The sequence below is a fragment of the Protopterus annectens genome, chromosome 1.part1, assembly GCF_019279795.1.
Source record: "Protopterus annectens isolate FY-2018-M chromosome 1.part1, PAN1.0, whole genome shotgun sequence".
Classification (NCBI taxonomy): domain Eukaryota; kingdom Metazoa; phylum Chordata; order Ceratodontiformes; family Protopteridae; genus Protopterus; species Protopterus annectens.
The window spans coordinates 1,165,341,454-1,165,359,314 of record NC_056726.1 but is presented as its reverse complement, the minus strand read 5'-3'; the positions used below and the strand labels follow the sequence as shown (position 1 = coordinate 1,165,359,314).

General features: G+C 36.2%; 1 protein-coding gene across 1 annotated transcript in view; it reads left to right on the top strand.

Annotated features, from left to right (window-relative positions):
• The window catches only part of PRKCG (protein kinase C gamma), a 4,166,346-nt gene that overhangs the window by 2,797,739 nt on the left and 1,350,746 nt on the right, over positions 1-17,861 (top strand). The window contains exon 5 of the mRNA XM_044080462.1: positions 4,684-4,815. Coding sequence (XP_043936397.1) covers positions 4,684-4,815 — 132 coding nt within the window. The remainder of the gene's footprint in view (positions 1-4,683; positions 4,816-17,861) is intronic.

Genomic DNA, 17,861 nt, shown 5'->3' with positions numbered 1-17,861 from the left:
ATATGCTGATGCTTTTGATGACAAGCTAAGCAAGCTTCTAGCTGTATATTCTATGAAGTTAGACCCAGAGGTCAGTCCAGTGGTCAGACCAGCAAGAAAAGTTCCGATAGCAATGCAGAACAAAGCTAAAGCTCAGTTGGATAAAATGGTGTAATTTGTCCAGTTACAGAACCAACTGAATGGGTATTGCCTATGGTAGGAACTCACAAAAAAAGCTCAGATGAGATCAGAATATGCATTGACCCAAGAGACTTGAACAAGGCATTAAAAATAACTCATCATCCAATGCATACCGTCAAAGAAGTCGCATCTTTGATACCGAATGCCACTGTATTTTCCATTTGGGATGCAAAGAGTTCCTTTTGGCAAGTAATACCCGATCACAATTCTTCACTACTGACTACATTTGAAATATATAGATTTCTCAAGATGCCATTTGGAATAAATTCTGAAAGTGAAGTTTTCCAGCATGCAATGGAACAGATCTTTTCAGGCTATCCCTGTGCAATAATAGTAGATGATTTGTTAGTTGGAGGCAATGGTGAAGCAGAGCACGACAGAAACCTCAAGATGATTCTCGACAGAGCACATGACGTGAACTTAATGCTCAATCCTCTAAAGTGGAAATTCAGACTACCAGAAGTCATATATGTAGGGCATTTGTTTACTAGTACTGGATTACAACCAGACCCCTTTAAGGAAGCAGCTATATTTAAGATGCCCGCTCAAGATAATGTTCAAGCTCTACAATGTTTTTCTTGGTATGGTTAAGTTTTTGGGCAAGTTCATACCTGATTTCAGTGAATCAACAGCACCTTTAAGAGAGCTGGTGTGCAAAAATGTTGTTCAGCCATGGCTAGAACTGCACCAGAGAGCATTCAATGATCTTAAGCAAAAAACTGCCATCCCACCTACACTAAGGTACTATTATGTCACTAGACCAGTTACTCTTTCCTGTGGCTCCTCAAAGTTAAGTATTGGCACTGTTCTTCTCCTAGCAGGTAGACCAGTAGCCTATGCATCTAAAACTCTTACCCAAGCTGATATGCAATATGCTCAGATCAAGAAAAAACTTTTGGCAACTGTGTTTGCATGTTCCAAGTTTTACGATTGTATTTATTGTTGAGATATCCAGATTGAAACTGATCATCTATCTCTAGTTACATTCTTAAAGAAGTCTATGCATTCCACTCCAGCAAGATTGCAAAGAGTGATGCTCAAATTACAAATTATAGCTTCAAAATTGTCTATACAAAAGGCAAACTTCTTTATCTAGCTGATACCTTATCCAGATTGACCAGAAATACAACAAAACAACTTGATGCAGAAAATGTTGACTGTTGTCATGGAAGTGCATAACTTTTTGACCACAAGACTTAATGGGCTGAGTGATCATGCAAAGACTGATCCTGTTTTGCAAAAGTTCAACCACTACATCCAGGTAGGATGGCCATCAAAGCAATCTAGTGTACCGGCTGAAGTACAGCCTTATTTTCCTTACAGAGATGGGATGTTGATGGAAGATGACATTATTTTCAAAGGTCCTAAAGTTGTGGTTCCAGCTATACGGATTTTTCATAATGGTCACCCAGGTTCCAAATCTACCAAATGAAGGGCAGGAGGACTAGTATTTTGGCCTCCTCTAGCAAAAGACATTGATAAAATACTTTCATCTTGTTCAGTATGCAATAGTACTAGACCACATCTGCAAAAAGAGAACCACTTCAGCTTAGTCAAGTTCCTGAACTTCCTTGGTCAACAGTAGCCACTGACATATTCAAGTAGAACAATCAGCATTACTTAGTGTTGGTCGACTCTTATTTGAACTGGCTTGAGATTGATTTGTTACTTAACCTGACATCTACTACTGTTATTACTGAAACATAATTTCTCCAATCCATGGAAGTCCACATAAACATATATCTGACAATGGTAAGCAATTTACCAGTCATTTGTTTCAGAGATTTGCAAAAGAATGGGACTTTATACATGTTACTAGTAGTACTGAGTACCCACAGTCAAATGGTCTATCTGAACGTGCAGTACAGACTGCAAAGCAATTACTAGAGATGTCAAAGTGTGACAATACCAACGTCTTTCTGAACTTACTTAATCTCAGAAACATACCCCATGACGATATACTTGGCTCGCCTGCTCAGAGACTTCTATCCAGGCAAACTTGAACAACCCTGCCTATCAGTTCTAGTTTGTTGAGGCCCAAAACTAAGAAGAACGGAGTAATCAAAGCCCAACTTCTCAGAAAACGTTCTTTTCTGAAGTCCAGTTGTGATAAGATGACCAGATTTCTTCATTCATTGAAAAAAGGAGAGACAGTGAGGATATAAACAGTAAAATGTTTTGACCTGATTGGTCAAGTAACAGGTGTTTGTACTGAACCGAGATCCTATTTTGTGAAATCTGAAGGTATGGAGTACAGGAGAAATCGCAAACATCTTCTTCCTGTATCAGAACCGGTATCACAGCATTGCTCCTGTGATACAGACTCTAAATCTCAGAGCAATCCAGACAATGTTCCTGTTGCAGAACATGTCTTGACTCTCATTTCTATTCCTGATGATGTTCCTGATGTCCCTAAGGTTGAACATTCAGCAGAGATAGTTCCAGATGCTAAACCTGATTCTAAATGTTATGTCACACAATTTGATCGCATCTCTAAACCTAGTGTGAAATACACAGCAACCTGGACATGATTGTCTATATGTATTTAGTTCTGTATAATTGCATATCAGAGAATTATCTTTTATTTATTGCATGCCTATTAATGTCATCAATGAAGTATGATTCATTTCTCAAAGAGGGAGGATGTAGAATATGTGTGTGTGTTGTACCTTTAAGAAGCATTTCCAAGGTCTGAATGTGCATATAAATAGCAAGCATGTGCTAGTTTCAGTGCCATTTTGAGAGTGCAGCCAGAGAGTGAACATGCATGAGAGAAATAGTCTATATTTATCTAAGTTAAAGTTATTTACCTTATTTCTTGATGTGTTTCTATATAATAAAGCTGCCTGAACATAACCCATGCATGTTCATCTATTCCATCCTGATGAGACAAGTGAGACGAATGACAAGTACCATCAGATGATCTTTAGTACTAGGTAGAATTTATTTATTTTTAGAAACACAGAATAATAAACCACTAAGAATGAACAGTTAAATCATATAACATGTATTCCTGTTCATGGTAAATACTACCTTCTTCATCGATGAAGTGCCAATCCTCATTTGTGGCCTTTAATACATGGAAGAGTACAGTTGGTATCAAAATTAGTCTTGGGGCTCTCAGACTCATTTTGACTCTATGAACCTGCTACCAGCTCCAGAATGGTTATGACAGAGACCTAGGAATGCAGAATCCATAAATGTATTTTATTCAAATGCTGATGATTAAAGCTGCAGGTATTTGATTAAAAATTGCAGTTTTTTTTTGTAGTTATACAGAACATTAAAAAACTTCAGATTTTAGGGGGTAAGCCCAGCAAACTCCCTGTCTTGAGTTTTGTACCTCATGCTTTATAACCAAGCCTAATGTTATCTCAGCTTGGAGAAAAGATAAACCCCTTAAGCTGAAGTGATTAGAAACTGAAAATGGTAGTTTGATGGAGTTTTTAGCTAAATCTTTTCTGTCAATTCCTGTGCACCAAAATCTGAAATCCACAAGTAGATAAGTAATTGAATTCAAACCAACACAAGCTTTTGAAATTTAAAACTAGCATGAAAACTGAAATCCATCATTGTTTTTCACAACGTTTTTCCATACCTTGTTAACGTGTTTGGAATGACATTGTTTTTTAATGTTTTGCAACGCTGTTGTAGCAGAATACTTAACATTACATGCATCTTTGCAATTTTTTGTATACGAGGTTTAGTAGCTCTAAACATGCATCTTCTTTTTAATGCTGTAAATTGCTGACAGTGAAAGATAACACACATTTCACATTTGTTGAGTAATTAAGACAGATCATTGATTTTTGATAGAAGACAAATATTTCTATTTTGTTTAAGGAATTTAAACTTAGAGGTGATTATTTTGAAGGATACAGGGTCTTTCTAGCATAGCCCCCCATACCATACCTAACCTAGCTCATCCAACATCCTAGATAATTCCTTAGACTTAAACTTCCTCAACTCAAAGTTGAGAACCAAAAAAACTCTTTTGTCCTTTACAAGTGGAAATTTTATATTGGCATTCATTTATTAAACCCCCAGTATTCTTACTCTTTCATATATTAATGCCTCTACTACAATTATACTGCCACACAACCTACAGATCATGTTACCTAGCATCTTGCATGTAGGGCAGCTGTGCACTTTTACCCTGCAGTAGTTACTACTTTCCAAAAGGAGGGTACCAAAAAAATATTATACTCAGCATGTGTTTAGATGTAAGCTTCTGGTTTAATTTTGTGCATTCAGGGCCGAATGTGAGAATGTATGTAGTTTTTTAGAAGACACAAACTTAGCTATGAAGATAGCACACAATAAGCATGAGATTTGTTTTTGAAACACAACATATAAATGATCTCTGTAAGGTGTGGAGTAAGAGGAACAAGAAACAAACATGGGTCTCTGTTTTACTATACATTTGTCAATATCTTCAGATTTTGCTTTTTGAATATTTCTGTTGATTGTTATAGTCTTTCTCCTTTCCTCTTTCCATGTTAGGCTGTGAAATGAATGTTCACAAACGCTGTGTTCTGAATGTGCCCAGCTTGTGTGGGATGGATCACACAGAGAGACGGGGACGCCTTCATATCAAAGCAGAAATTGGAAACCCAGATGAACTGATAGTCACAGGTAATAAATAAAAGAGTAAACAGCAAGAAATCATCATTTTCATTCATACATTTTATTGCCTTCAGTTTATTGTTGTTCTTATAACTGTATTACTTGTACATTTACAGATTATTAATTCTTACAGTAAATGAGTGCTTTGTAAGCAGTTCTTGGACTGACATTACAAACCCTATAGAATAAAGACATAAAACCTATTTTGTTCCTCCAAATGATTAAACCAGGATGGAATAAATTTTATGAGGCTTAATTTTAGCTATGAATATGCAACTATTGATTATTTAGATGTAAACATACAACGTACAGGTAATGGGTTTAAATCAAAAATCTATAGAAAACCTACATTCAGCTAATCATACTTGTATTTTCAAGTTTTTACCCTTTTTTCAACTAAGCTGAATTTTGTGAATGGTCAAAGTATTAAGGTGGTGAGAATGACTTCCACCATTGAGGATTTACAAGATGAAATTAATAAATTGGAGATAATGTTTATTGAAAGGGGATATCCTAAAGCAATGGTGTGATAATTAATGGACTAAAGGTTTTATGAGGGAATAAATTCAAGTTGTTGCTTGGGATAGGTCCCTTAGGTATAGAAAAAAAATGTCTCTTACAGAGTTAACAATATTGATAAATTTGAAAGAGTCTATGTGGTGGTATTTAATGATTTCTCCTGCTATATTAAAGTATTATTCACGAGAATTGGAATTTTTGAAGGGGAATGAAGATATTTATAGAATTCCTGGAAACAAGCCAGCAACCATTTGCCCTATCCAATTTTAAGAAACTTTGGGAAATACCCAATACATATGTAAGGGGATGGTAAAAAAGAGGCAACGTCAACATGCCGGTTCTGCAAGCAGTGCCCATTTATTTTGGAAGAAAGGGTTGCTAATCTAAAGAATGCTATGGGCTCCAAAGTATATTTTAAAGTAGTGAATTGTGCCACTTTGGGACTTGTGTATTTAGTTAATTGTAATTAATATTGTGTTTTAGGAATATTATTGATTGTCTTTTTTACATTTATTTAGCAAAATGTGAAAGTTTCTGTATTGATAAAATGGAAAGAGCATTAAGGAAGATAATGTATGAGCATAATTATGATAATAATATAAAGAAAAATTCAGTAATGCTCTCATTAAGCATGCAAATGGATGTAAAGAATACAGTAAGTTCTATTTTGGGATCATTGAGAAAATGGAAAAAACACTAGGAGTGGAGAGTAGGAAAATGTTTTGGAATATATAGAATTGTTATGGCAGCTCAGATTAAACATTGCGGCACTCCCAGGGTTAAATGAAAATATTCAGATCCAACCTGTTTTACAATTAAAAGTTGCCAAATTATAAGTAATATTGCTTTTAAGGGTTTACTATGACAATGTTGGCCAGCACATGGTAGAAAGGCAGTTTCCCAGGTAGACAAAATGTCCACCCAAAATCGATCAACTTACACTACAGCAAACGGGTAGTGTAGGTTGATCATTTTGGCTCAATACTGAGCAGGGATGTCGCGCTTCAGTGAGGAACAGGGAATTATCCCATTTCCTCACTGTAGTGTGATCTTGGAATTGGTATATTTAATGTGCAGGAGGTCTGGGGGGTGCAGGCCCCATTTTTAAGAATATTATTTATTGTCCTTTTTACATATATGGTTATAATGAACTAATATTGTTGTGGTTTAAGTAATTTATACTTACTAATTTTAATATGTCAAATAGAGTGCATGATAACTATATTACATTTTGGTGTCTCATCTCTTTAAAATGGCAGAACAATTAAGTAATGGAAGGCTATATATATGGATTTGATGTTTTAGATGGTGTTATTCTAATGATGTCCCCAGTGAGGGATGAAAGTGCTAAATCTCTTGAGTTTTTATTTTAATAAAAGTTCGAATTGTGAGATTTCCTGGTCATAGCCCATTGTTCTGCACTTCATTTTGATTATAACTAGTTGCTAGAGTGATATGCTTTGATTTACAGTGGAGCTTCCAAACTTGCTCCACCTCAAATTATACCGCAGCTTTTGATAAAATACTTTGCTATCATAGTGCATGTAAGTTTAATGCGCTACAACTCATTGTGGTACCACTGGTTATCTTGCATGTGTACAATATTTTCTGTTTTTGTTGTAGTAATTATACTCTCTTGAAATGTCCAGCACAACCTGGGCTGGGCCAGAATTTGTATTGCTTGTTTAGTGCTCTACCCTGGTAAACAAATTTAAATAAAATTAAACAAAATAAATAAAATAAAAAAATGCAGAAATGTGCAGAGATCAGACCCTCTTATTTCACTGAAAGAAATTTAAACAGCTAAGAGCATTAGCATGGCTGTCAATCAGTAGAAATTGTATTATGACATAATGACATTCATTCAACATCACCTTATTCTGGCATTCTTTTGTCAATGCATATAAGATGTAGAAAGGATTTAAACATTTTTCATCAGTATTTTGACAATGTTTGCCGATCTACTTTTTCAACCATTCACAACTTCCTAATAAACTAAGGTAAACTAGTTCACCTTGAGAATCCACACTCTTCGAGTCTTTGCTGTTTTCCCAATATAAGATGTATACAAATTTGTATATTATTTCTGACTTCATGTGTCCTGTGTAAAACCTTTTTTTTAGCTAGTTGCAATTCAGTTTCATACAATGGTTGTTGTTGTTGTTGTTGTGTCTTTCGGCTTTTCCCGGTTAGGAGTCACCACAGCGGAACTCCAGTCTGCTAATGATTGGTAGTTGATTTTTACGTGCCGAGTTACCAGCCCTGACGCACAACTTTCAATGAAGGTACACCCATTCACACATGTCTCCACGCAGAAGACGATCTAGCTGACAATTAAACCGGACAGCATCTTACTGTGAGGCGACAAAGCTACCCCAGCACCACCACCGCGGCTCAGTTTCATACAATGGTATACATGATAATTCCCGAATTCTTCCATAGAAAACGTTAGCAAAGTAAGTCATATATCAACCTAAATGTTAAGTTTCATTTATGCTGTTTCTTCAAAGGTACCTGAATCTCTTTCACTGTATGTGTCATTATATATGTTTAGACTCATCAAACAATAATGAACATGTTCTGAATTATCATCAGATTTTCTGATTATTCTTCACTTCCTTCAGTCATCATTTTGTATATATGTTGTGATAAATGCCTCACTGTCCTGCATCTTAAGATTTATATCTATCACTGTATCAATATATATGCTATATATATATATATATATATATATATATATATATATATATATATTTATATATGGTATCTGGGTAAGTGAACTAGTCCAGAGACTCTTTTCAGCTGGAACAAGGGCTCAGGGGCAATAAATAGTACAAGTAAATTCACGTTATGCACTTCAGATATGAAAACAAGCACAGTTGTAGACGCTAGGAACTAGTGAAAGTTTTAATAAAGAATAAGCACTTTCATTCACTGCTGTAATGTGAACTTCAACAGATTCAGAACTCCCACTTCAAATACGTCTTTAAATAACAATAGAACACTACCATCTATTGACAAAAATTAAAAACATTCATCACGCACTAAACCAGTGGTGCACAACCTTTTTATGGGGAAGGCCACTACACAAATTCTTAATGCATCTGAGGGCCCCTTCAAAACTTAATAAGTTGTTACGAGTTAACAGCAGGTACTAGTGTCTGGCATTTTTACTTAAGACAGCAGTCATAAAGTTGCCTGTTATCTACATCAACTTTGCATTTAAGTTTATTCTGGCTTGCAGCCATGACTTATCACAAACTCTTGCAGAAAGTTATTACTGTTTACAAACAACAAGTTATAAACAAGAAAGAATAGTTACTTCTGCGCTAAAACTAGAGGTATGCACAACTGCAGTCAATTAGGTAAGTAAGGATGTGTTGGTAAGTTTACATGACTGGAGTAACGCACAGCATTTTTTCACTTTTTTTAAAATTATTTAGTTACTCTCTGGGGGCTGAATGGCGTTGCGTGGCAGGCTGGATTTGGCCCCCCTGGACATTGTGCACCACTGCACTAAACATTATCAGTTCTAGTTCAAGAAAATTTATAACAAAGTAAATAGAACCAACCACAATAAATAAAACCAGTCATTTAAACTCACATGAAAAGTTACCCATAAAAAATTATGATGCTCCTACATATTAACATACATAAAATCACATAACGTAACATAGGTACTCCATGTTAAAATTAAAAACACTACTAAATATGCATACTTTTCAACAAGAGCAGACAAACGAAAGTTTGGTTGTTAATACCAGGGGATTTGTAGAAACTAGTGACACTTGCCAATATAATTCCATCTTTTCCACATATACTAACTAACCAATTACCCCCTCTCCCCATCAAAGTGTGGAATCTTTTCTAAAACAAACAATTTTTTTTTTAAATCCTGACATTTATCAGAGTGTTTAAATAAAGCATTATTGAGGTCCTTCTTCCTTATTGTGTAAACATGCTGATATATCCGTGTTTTTAAAGCTTTTTCAGTTTCTCGAGCATAAAAAGCCAAGCATGAAATACTTTGTTTTAGGTAAACCACCCCCTTTGTGTTACAGTTGCATTTCCCATTAGGATAAATAGGCTTAGAAAAATTTCCTATCATGAAATTCAGACCTTGGCGTATAAATCTACACTGGGCACATGCCCCACATTTAAACGTACCTTTTGCAAATACATAGTCAGTCTTTCTAATGTAACCTCCTTTTTCAAAAATCCTTTTTAAATTGATTCCTGATCAATAAGCCATTATTGGGACAGTCTCCTAAAATGTTGGACAAACCCTGTGTGCAAATGAAGTTTTTCCATTTCCTCCCTAAGATTGATTTCACTTCCTTGGAAGCATTACTGAAATCGCATACCAATGCTCTAGGAAAGTTGTTTAAATTCCCAGTGCTGATCTGCTCATTTTCCTGGGAAGGTACTGCTTCACTACCCGCAATTCTTGTAATCCCAAGACCATGTTTCAATACCAGTCTATACAACTTGAACCTACCTCTAATCACCTCATCCTTTAAACTTTCAACCAACTCTATAGGATATAGGAATTCAAACATGAGAGAGTATTACATTGACATAGTTGTATTAGAAATGTAATATGCATTTATTAAACAATTTTTTATAAAGCAAAAAGTTACTCATTTATTTTATATAGCTAATAAAGTAGCAAGATTACATATAGTAAAAGAGTGGCATATGAATTAATCAGCCTTGTCATTTATTGTATGTTGGTACATTTCTTTTAGTTATTTTAATGCAGAAAGAAGATGTCAGTTTAATATGGGAAATGCTAAATATTATATATAAAGAACTGTGTGTGATAACATGGAAAAACAATGAAAGAAAATGTGTAATTTGCACAGTATAGAAGGGATTGCAATGCGTGCTTTTTACAGAATATAAGGGCGTTAAAGGATATGGACAGAAAGAAGAAGGATGTTTCAATTAAATACGAACAAACATTTGTATAAAGTTGCAATACTCTGTAGAAAATATGAAATGTATCTAAGAAATATGTTAAAATATGGGTTAAAATAGTGATGTATGGCATTTATAGAATGTGGCTAGGTCATTGTGGAAAGTTATTACATAAAAAGAAGTGTGAGGTAAATGCCGGAAAAAAGAGAAGAACTGAATTATAATGAAAAATGATTGTAAAAGTAATGCAAGTAATAAAGTGTTTGGGATTCTAGCTGAAGTTTTGGGTGCTTACTATTTCCAGTTTTATTTTTAGTTTGGTCATCTTTTTGATTTAATGCCTAATTTTCAGTAACATTTAATGTTTTGAACACACACACACACACACACACACACACACACACACACACACACACACACACACACACACACACACACACACACACGTATATTTATTAATTTATTTATTTATTCATTTTACATTTGTTAACCCGGAAAGTCCGACTGGATACATATCCATTTTCAGCAGAGGCCCAGGGAAAAAAGCTCCAAGCAGATAAACATTTAAAATGCAGTATACAGTAATGTTTAGCAATTAACAAAATCAAAAGAAAAATACACATAGGTTACATATTTAAGAGAATGGTCTGAGTAAGGTAATATTTACAGAGATATTAAGCAATTTAACAAAAATAAAAAGACAACTACAAATAGGTTCTATAATGAAAAAGGTTCAAAGTAATATTATATTTTGATAAGAGAAAGTCAACAACAACGTGGGAGGTGAAGGGAAACTATAAAGGGAGAAAAAAATTAAACATATAAGAGAAATGAGGGTATAAGAAGAGGAAACAGACAAAGGAAGATCATTTATAAAGAAAGAGATGAAGAATGAGATAAGAGAAGGGCAGGTTAGGTAGAAAGCAGCAGAGATTGAGAACGGAAGTTACAGTTCTGATAATAGAAGCTAGAGCTAATATAAAGGGGTAGAAGAAATTAACTGAAGGAGGGTACGGAGAGAGAAAAGGGAAATTCTCTTAGATAGCTAAGATGGTTTAATAGATTATATGAGTAATGTCAGGTTAAACTGGGACTAGCTAAGACTGAGACAAGCTTTAGTTGAAACTCAAGTCAGTGAAGTAACTCAGACTGAATAATTTGAGTTTTAGTCAGGGTTTAGACAAGGACATAGCCAGTTATTGTACATGTGTGTCTTTAGTGATATTTTGAAGTGAGGCAAGGAGCAATTTGTGGTTAGTTCACCAGGAAGGGAGTTCCATTTTTTACCACCAGTGTTAGAGAATAAGGAATCTCCGGCAGAGTTGTTGGCTTTGGTAGGTTGTACTAGCATTCTGCTGGAAGAGCAAAGGGATGCTAGGTTGCAATATGGGGTAATGATATTAGCTAGATTGGGGGTGAGGGAAGGTTGGTGGAGGATTTTATGAGTTACTATGAGTTGGTTAGAATAGATCTGGTTGGGTAGCTCTAGCCAACCTAGTTTTTGAAGATTGTGGCAGTGGTGAGTTCTGTATTCTGAGACTGTGGCAAATCTCGCTATATTGTTGTAACATTTAGTGATTTTGTTCGGATTTGATTTGGATAAGTTAGTGAGGATGGGTGATGTCTAGAGAAGGGATGACAGAAGATGTGTGCGAGCTATGGCTGTTCTGGCAGTTGGGGTTAGACATTTCTTAAACCTGTACATGGAGACTATTTTTTTCTTTACTGTTTTTATAGTTTTGTCTATATGGGCATTGCAGTTTAGATTATTATCAATGATTATATCTAGCAGTTTAGTAGTTGGTTCTGGAGAAATTATGGTGCCATTCTGAGAAGAGACTGAAAATGTTGGTGGTGTAATCTTACGAGTGGGGGAGAATAATAGAAGTTTGGTTTTGTTCAGGTTCAATAAGAGTTGACGATTATTAAGCCAGTTCTCTACTTTGTTGAAGGTTGTTTGGAATAGGGATTGTAATTCTGTAGGAGTTGTGGCAGAGCAGATTAGTGTGGAGTTGTCTGCGTACTATATAGTAGTAGCATGAGAGATAGCTTTGCGCAGGTCGTTTATGAAAATAGAGAAAAGGGGGGGACCCAGAATAGAACCTTGGGGTACTCCTAGAGTTGCAGGTAAAAGAGGAGATAGATGCTCTTTCCACTGGACTGCTTGCTGCCTACTGTGCAAGTAAGAGTGGAACCATTTGATTGCAGGGTTTTCTATGGACAGGGATTTGAGAGAGTCTAAGAGTAGGTTGTGGTTAACCATGTCAAATGCTTTTGACAAGTCGAGGAAGAGGGCATAGGAAAGCAGATTTTGGTTTATTTTGTGAGAGAATGTGAGAATGGCAGTGGTAGTACTGTGGGCTGGACTGAAGCCATGCTGGGATGATGCTAGGAGATTGTTGTGGGTAAGGTGGTTTAAAAGTTGTTTTTGTATGCATTTCTTCATTATTTTGGCTAGGGGAGATAGTATGGCAATAGGTCTATAATTAGAAAGTTCAGTGGAGTTTCCTTCTGTATGAAGTGGAATAATATGAGCTGTTTTCCAAATGGGGGCGGGGACGTAGGATTCCTGGATAGAATGATTGATTAAGATGGAGATAGGATAAGCTATTACATTAGCAGCTTTTTGTAGGAACTCTGCGGGAAGTTGGTCTGCAGCCAGGGAAGTAGGTTTTAATTTCTTTAGTAAGGATTTGATATAGTCTGTAGGTATATAATCGAATTTTAAGGGGGGGGGGTTCAGCTGATTAGCTGTGCTAGTAGTTGAGGAGCAGGATGATAGAGTATTAGCTAGAGATTTTACAGTTTTGGTGAAGAAAGTGTTAAAGGTCGTAGCTACAGAATCAGGGGCAGATGTAAGGTTGTTGATGGGGTGGGGGTAGCAGATTTACCTGGGTGTAGTAGTTTATTCAAGCTTGACCAACATTTTTGAGGTTGATTTTGGTGTTTTTGCTGTAAGTTGACATAATAGCTTTGCTTGTCTGACAGGATTGATCTTTTTGCTTCGTTTCTTAATTGTTTGAATAGTTGGTGGGCTTGAGGGGATTTGGTGGTTCTCCAAGAGGTCCATGCTGCATTTCTGGCTGTTAGTTTTTGTCTAGTAGTATTGGTTAGCTATGGAGCTATTTTTTTTTTTTTTGTTCTGACTCTACGTATGGGAGCATAATTGTCTAGGATGGCTAGGAACCTGGTGTTGAAATATGAAACTGCTTGGTCTAGGGGGAGTAGATTAAGATTGTCCTATTTGAGTGAGCTTAAATCAGATAAGAAATTATTTAGGTTAAAGTTTTTTTTTGGATCTGAGAGTTTTAAAGGTGGTTTGCTGGGGCAGGTCTTCTCTTTTTCTCATTATGTAGGTTAGCAGGTGATCACTCTTGGCTTCAGGTTGAGTGCCTGATTTGTATAACTGTGGTTTGTTATTTGTTAAGATCCAGTCTAAAATGCTTTCCTTATTGCTGGGTTTGTTGATTCTAGTGGGGGTAGAAATTGTTTGGGAGAAACCGTGTAAGTTAATGTGGGTAGTAGGGAAGTTAGCTGAACAGGTTGTCCAGTCGATGTTGAAGTCCCCAAGAATAATTGTTTCTTGGGGGTGGGTGGAGGATAGCCAATGGAAGATACTTTCTAAGATGTTAATGTTATTGCATGGGGGATATAACTGCACACTATGTTAACAGATTTGTTGTTATTAAGTTGGATTCTTGAGAGGATAGTTTTGGTATTGGTGGCAATTAGGACTGATGGGATGCTAATTGTGGATAGCTCGAGGGTGGATTTGTATAGAATGGCAACTCCACCTCCTTTTCTACCTATATGATCCATTCTAGTAATATTGTAGCCAGGGGGAAGTATTTCATTGTCAGGGATGGTGGGTTTGAGCCAAGTTTCAGTGAGGCAAAGAATATCAAGGGAGCGGATGTCTATGAGAGCATGCAGCTCTTGGAGTTTGTTTTTTATGCTTCTGAGATTTAGGTGGCAGACTAGAAATGCTTTTGGGGCATTGTGAGAATTTCTTATGTTAGAGGGAGTTTTTATTTTGGTGTAAGTGGTAGCTGGTGAGTTAGGGCCTGGGTTGGGGATGGATGTAGCCATCAGCTATGAGGTTGGGTAGTAAACTCCTTATAAGTTTGAAGAATTTTTGTAGGAGTTGGTAATAGCTTTTATTCTTTGGGTTTAAGTAATTAGTTTGTATAGAATGGAGAGGTTTTGGAGTAGCACAGTGTGAGAAGAGGTGAGGTACTATTACAGGAGGGTTGTGTGATTCGGTATATGTGGAAGTGACTGATGATGGATGTAGGTAGTTAGGCAGGTAGTGAAATTCATAGGTGGTAGCTATATAAAGTATCAAAATTGGGGGTGTGAGGTAGTACAATGGTTTGAGTTTTAAAGTTGAAGTGGTTGTATGTGTAGACATAGTGGTTTGTGTGTTAAATAAGTTAAGAGAAAAGGTATGGTGGTGTATTAGAGTGAGTGTAAGATAATTTGGAAATTGGGATGTATGAGTGAAGGGTAGGTAGTGATAGGTTGAGAAGTGGTTAGTGGGAGTGTCCAATTTATGGGGGTGTGGTTTGGTAAGTATAAATGTAGGAGTAGTGGGGGCGAGTGGGAATTGGGGGCAGGGTAGGGGAGCAGAGTGAGCCCACAGGGCGAACGGAGTGGGTAGAGCCAGAGAAGGACCAAGTGCAGGGAAAACAATCAGTGAACTGCTGATTGTTAGGGTAAGTTAAAGGAGATAGTGAAGTGTGTAGTAGCAGTGGAAGGAGTGTAAGTGGGTCTATCAGAAAGTTAGAAAAGGGTGGTTGGTAAAATTCTGTATGCTGGAGGTGAAATAGGCAAGGGGAAAGATCCTGGAAGGAGTTGTGCCACCTAGTGGGCAAGGGGTGAAACTGCAACCAAGGCTGAACCAGAGTGCAGCTCTAAGGAGAAAGGTAGTTATACACAGACAAAGTGAAGGAGGCTGTATGAGTAGGATATACTATTTGTAGGGAGGGGGAAGGGTTTAGCTGCTGGCTGTCTTGGTTATGGAGTTAGCAGTAGACACCTGATGTGTATGTAACAAACTTAAATGTAGATAACAGTCAGTATGAGACACACTTTCTTGAGTTCTTTACGGAAAGATTACCAGAGAGGTTTGTCTCTTTTCCTTAGCTTAGGGAGGAGGCAGCAGTCCTGGACAGAATAAATACCCTAGACCTAGTACTGGTCAGGCAGTTGTTGAGCTGGGTGCACAAAAGGAAAAGAAAGATGTGTTGAAATAGGCAGTGGGACTAAACATAGGCTAAAAGCAAAGTATATGGTAAAAGACTGTATATATGAGAACACATTGGCCATAAAATGCAATAGATCATTATCCAAAAAAATTTTTTTTAAGTTAACACAAGCTTAGGCAAGCTAGAAGCAGACTATAAGCAAACTAAACGGTAAAATACTGCACATTTGAAAACAACATTTGCCAGAAAATGCATATGTCATTATCCAAAATATGTTATTTAATTTAACACAGGCTTAGGCAAGGTAGAAGCAGCTAGTTAGAGACTTTGAGTTTTTCAAGTTCTAAATATCGCCGTATCAAATAGCTCGTAAGTATGCTATCATTCCGCTTAATCAGCAACTCTAATAACCGTTAAAAATAAAGTCTTTGTAGAAATGCAGTAAGCCCCCAATAATATCTAGCATTCAGCATTGAGATAACACTATCATCTGCTCAATTAGTTGAAAATCTTCATTAATTGACCATTCATCGCATGTAGTGGGAAACAGCTACCTGGAATTTAAATAGGCAGTTTATAGTCTTAATCTACAAGGTTAGTTAGGGCTATTAAAACCTTGTTGGGAGTGATAGCATCCAGGGAAGAGTTGCAGCTGCCCCTTGGGATATGCTCTACACAATGGAGGAAATAAAACACTCAAATTCCCCATAACACTGCGCCGACTGCAAGGTTAGCTAAGGCATTGAAGAACTTTGTTAGTAGTGATTAGTGACCAGGGCAGAGTAACAGCCACACATTGGGATCTGCACTTCACAAAGTTAAAGTAATGGTGGACAAAAATACACTCAAATTAACCATTAACAATACGTAGACTGCAAGGTTAGCTAAGTCCATAAAGAACTTTGTTATATATATATATATATATATAAAATAAACTGTGTTGTTATTCAGATTTTGTAAAACTGATTTTCTCTCATTTTTTAAAAAGAGCTATGGAATCTTTTATATTTTTCCAAGCTACTATCAGCTGATGCAGGTCAGGCAGATTGGGACATCACTGAATATCTAAACTGAAAGATAATAACCCAGGAGTTGAATAATCCCTTATGCTATACTTCATAACAACTAACAACGGAAATGTTTATTGTACTATCAGAACAAAAAAAAAATACAAGCGTGTTCACACTCACAGGCACTTTTTTCAAGTTAAGATTACAGGAATTAGAAAAATAAACATCGTTAAATGGCAAAATTACATGGCAAGTACTTAATCGTGTGACTCATAAATGTCAGTGTTTCAAATTTCTTTGTTTTAGTGCAAGTCTCATACTACAAAGATGATTTATCCAAGGTAAGCTAGTTTCATAAGTTCCATGATCAATTCATATTCAGACTTCTCAGTAAAACATATAATATCACCACTTCAAAGATTAGCAACTACTTTACATAAAACCATGAATTTAAAACACAGCAGTTTACTTCCTAAAGCATTGTTCATATTTATGTTTCTAATGTCATATAAATATAGTCACTGATACTTTACTTAAGATGCCTATTCTACTTTCCTAAATGAAATACAATACACCTTGATCAATCAAGCAATAATTAAATAAACTTCTGACTAGTGTAGTCAGAATATGAATAAAACATACATATTGTGTATTTGCAATTCGAGGAGCAAAGTAATCAGAAACTGGAACAGACTTGCAACAAGAAATGTTCCTATAAAATATATATATATATATATATATATATATATATATATATATATATTTTTTTTTTTTTTTTTTTTACTATTCGTCTTATAGCACAGCTCTGCTACCTAACCAATTATGAGGGTGTTGTATCTTGGGGAATGTGAAATACTCGACTGCCTCCAGTCTTATAATTAGAATCTATTCTTCCATTCTCACTTGTAATATCACTAGTACTACAATTCCTGTCTTTGAATGTTAGTCAACCCCCACAGTGACTCATAGATATTTCAAGGCAATTTAATTTCAGGACCATATACATCTTGGCAGTACCCTCCCTTAGGCCTTACCCCCTTTATCAAGGAGTACTAGACTAGTCAATCCTAGTGTAAATTTGCAGGACCCACAGACTCTCCAAGGTTCTGTCTGAAGGATGCTTGTGAATCACACTGTGTAACCATCTGGAAGTGCTAAACCTATCTTGTTTTGTTTATTTGCTTGTAAAGATTTAAGTCCCTGTTTTTGGTGCTGTTGGAAGCACTACACCTGTTGAGGTACAGAAGATGAAGGCCAACCATGTTTCCAATGACATGGTCAGATAAGCAAAGGTCTCCATCTAAAAGTAAAGAAAAGAACAGCATTTCTAGCTTCTTCTTGTAGCTCAGGGATGTTAGAGCAGTGAGTTTCTTGGCTAGGCCTTTCTAGCTGTCAGTTC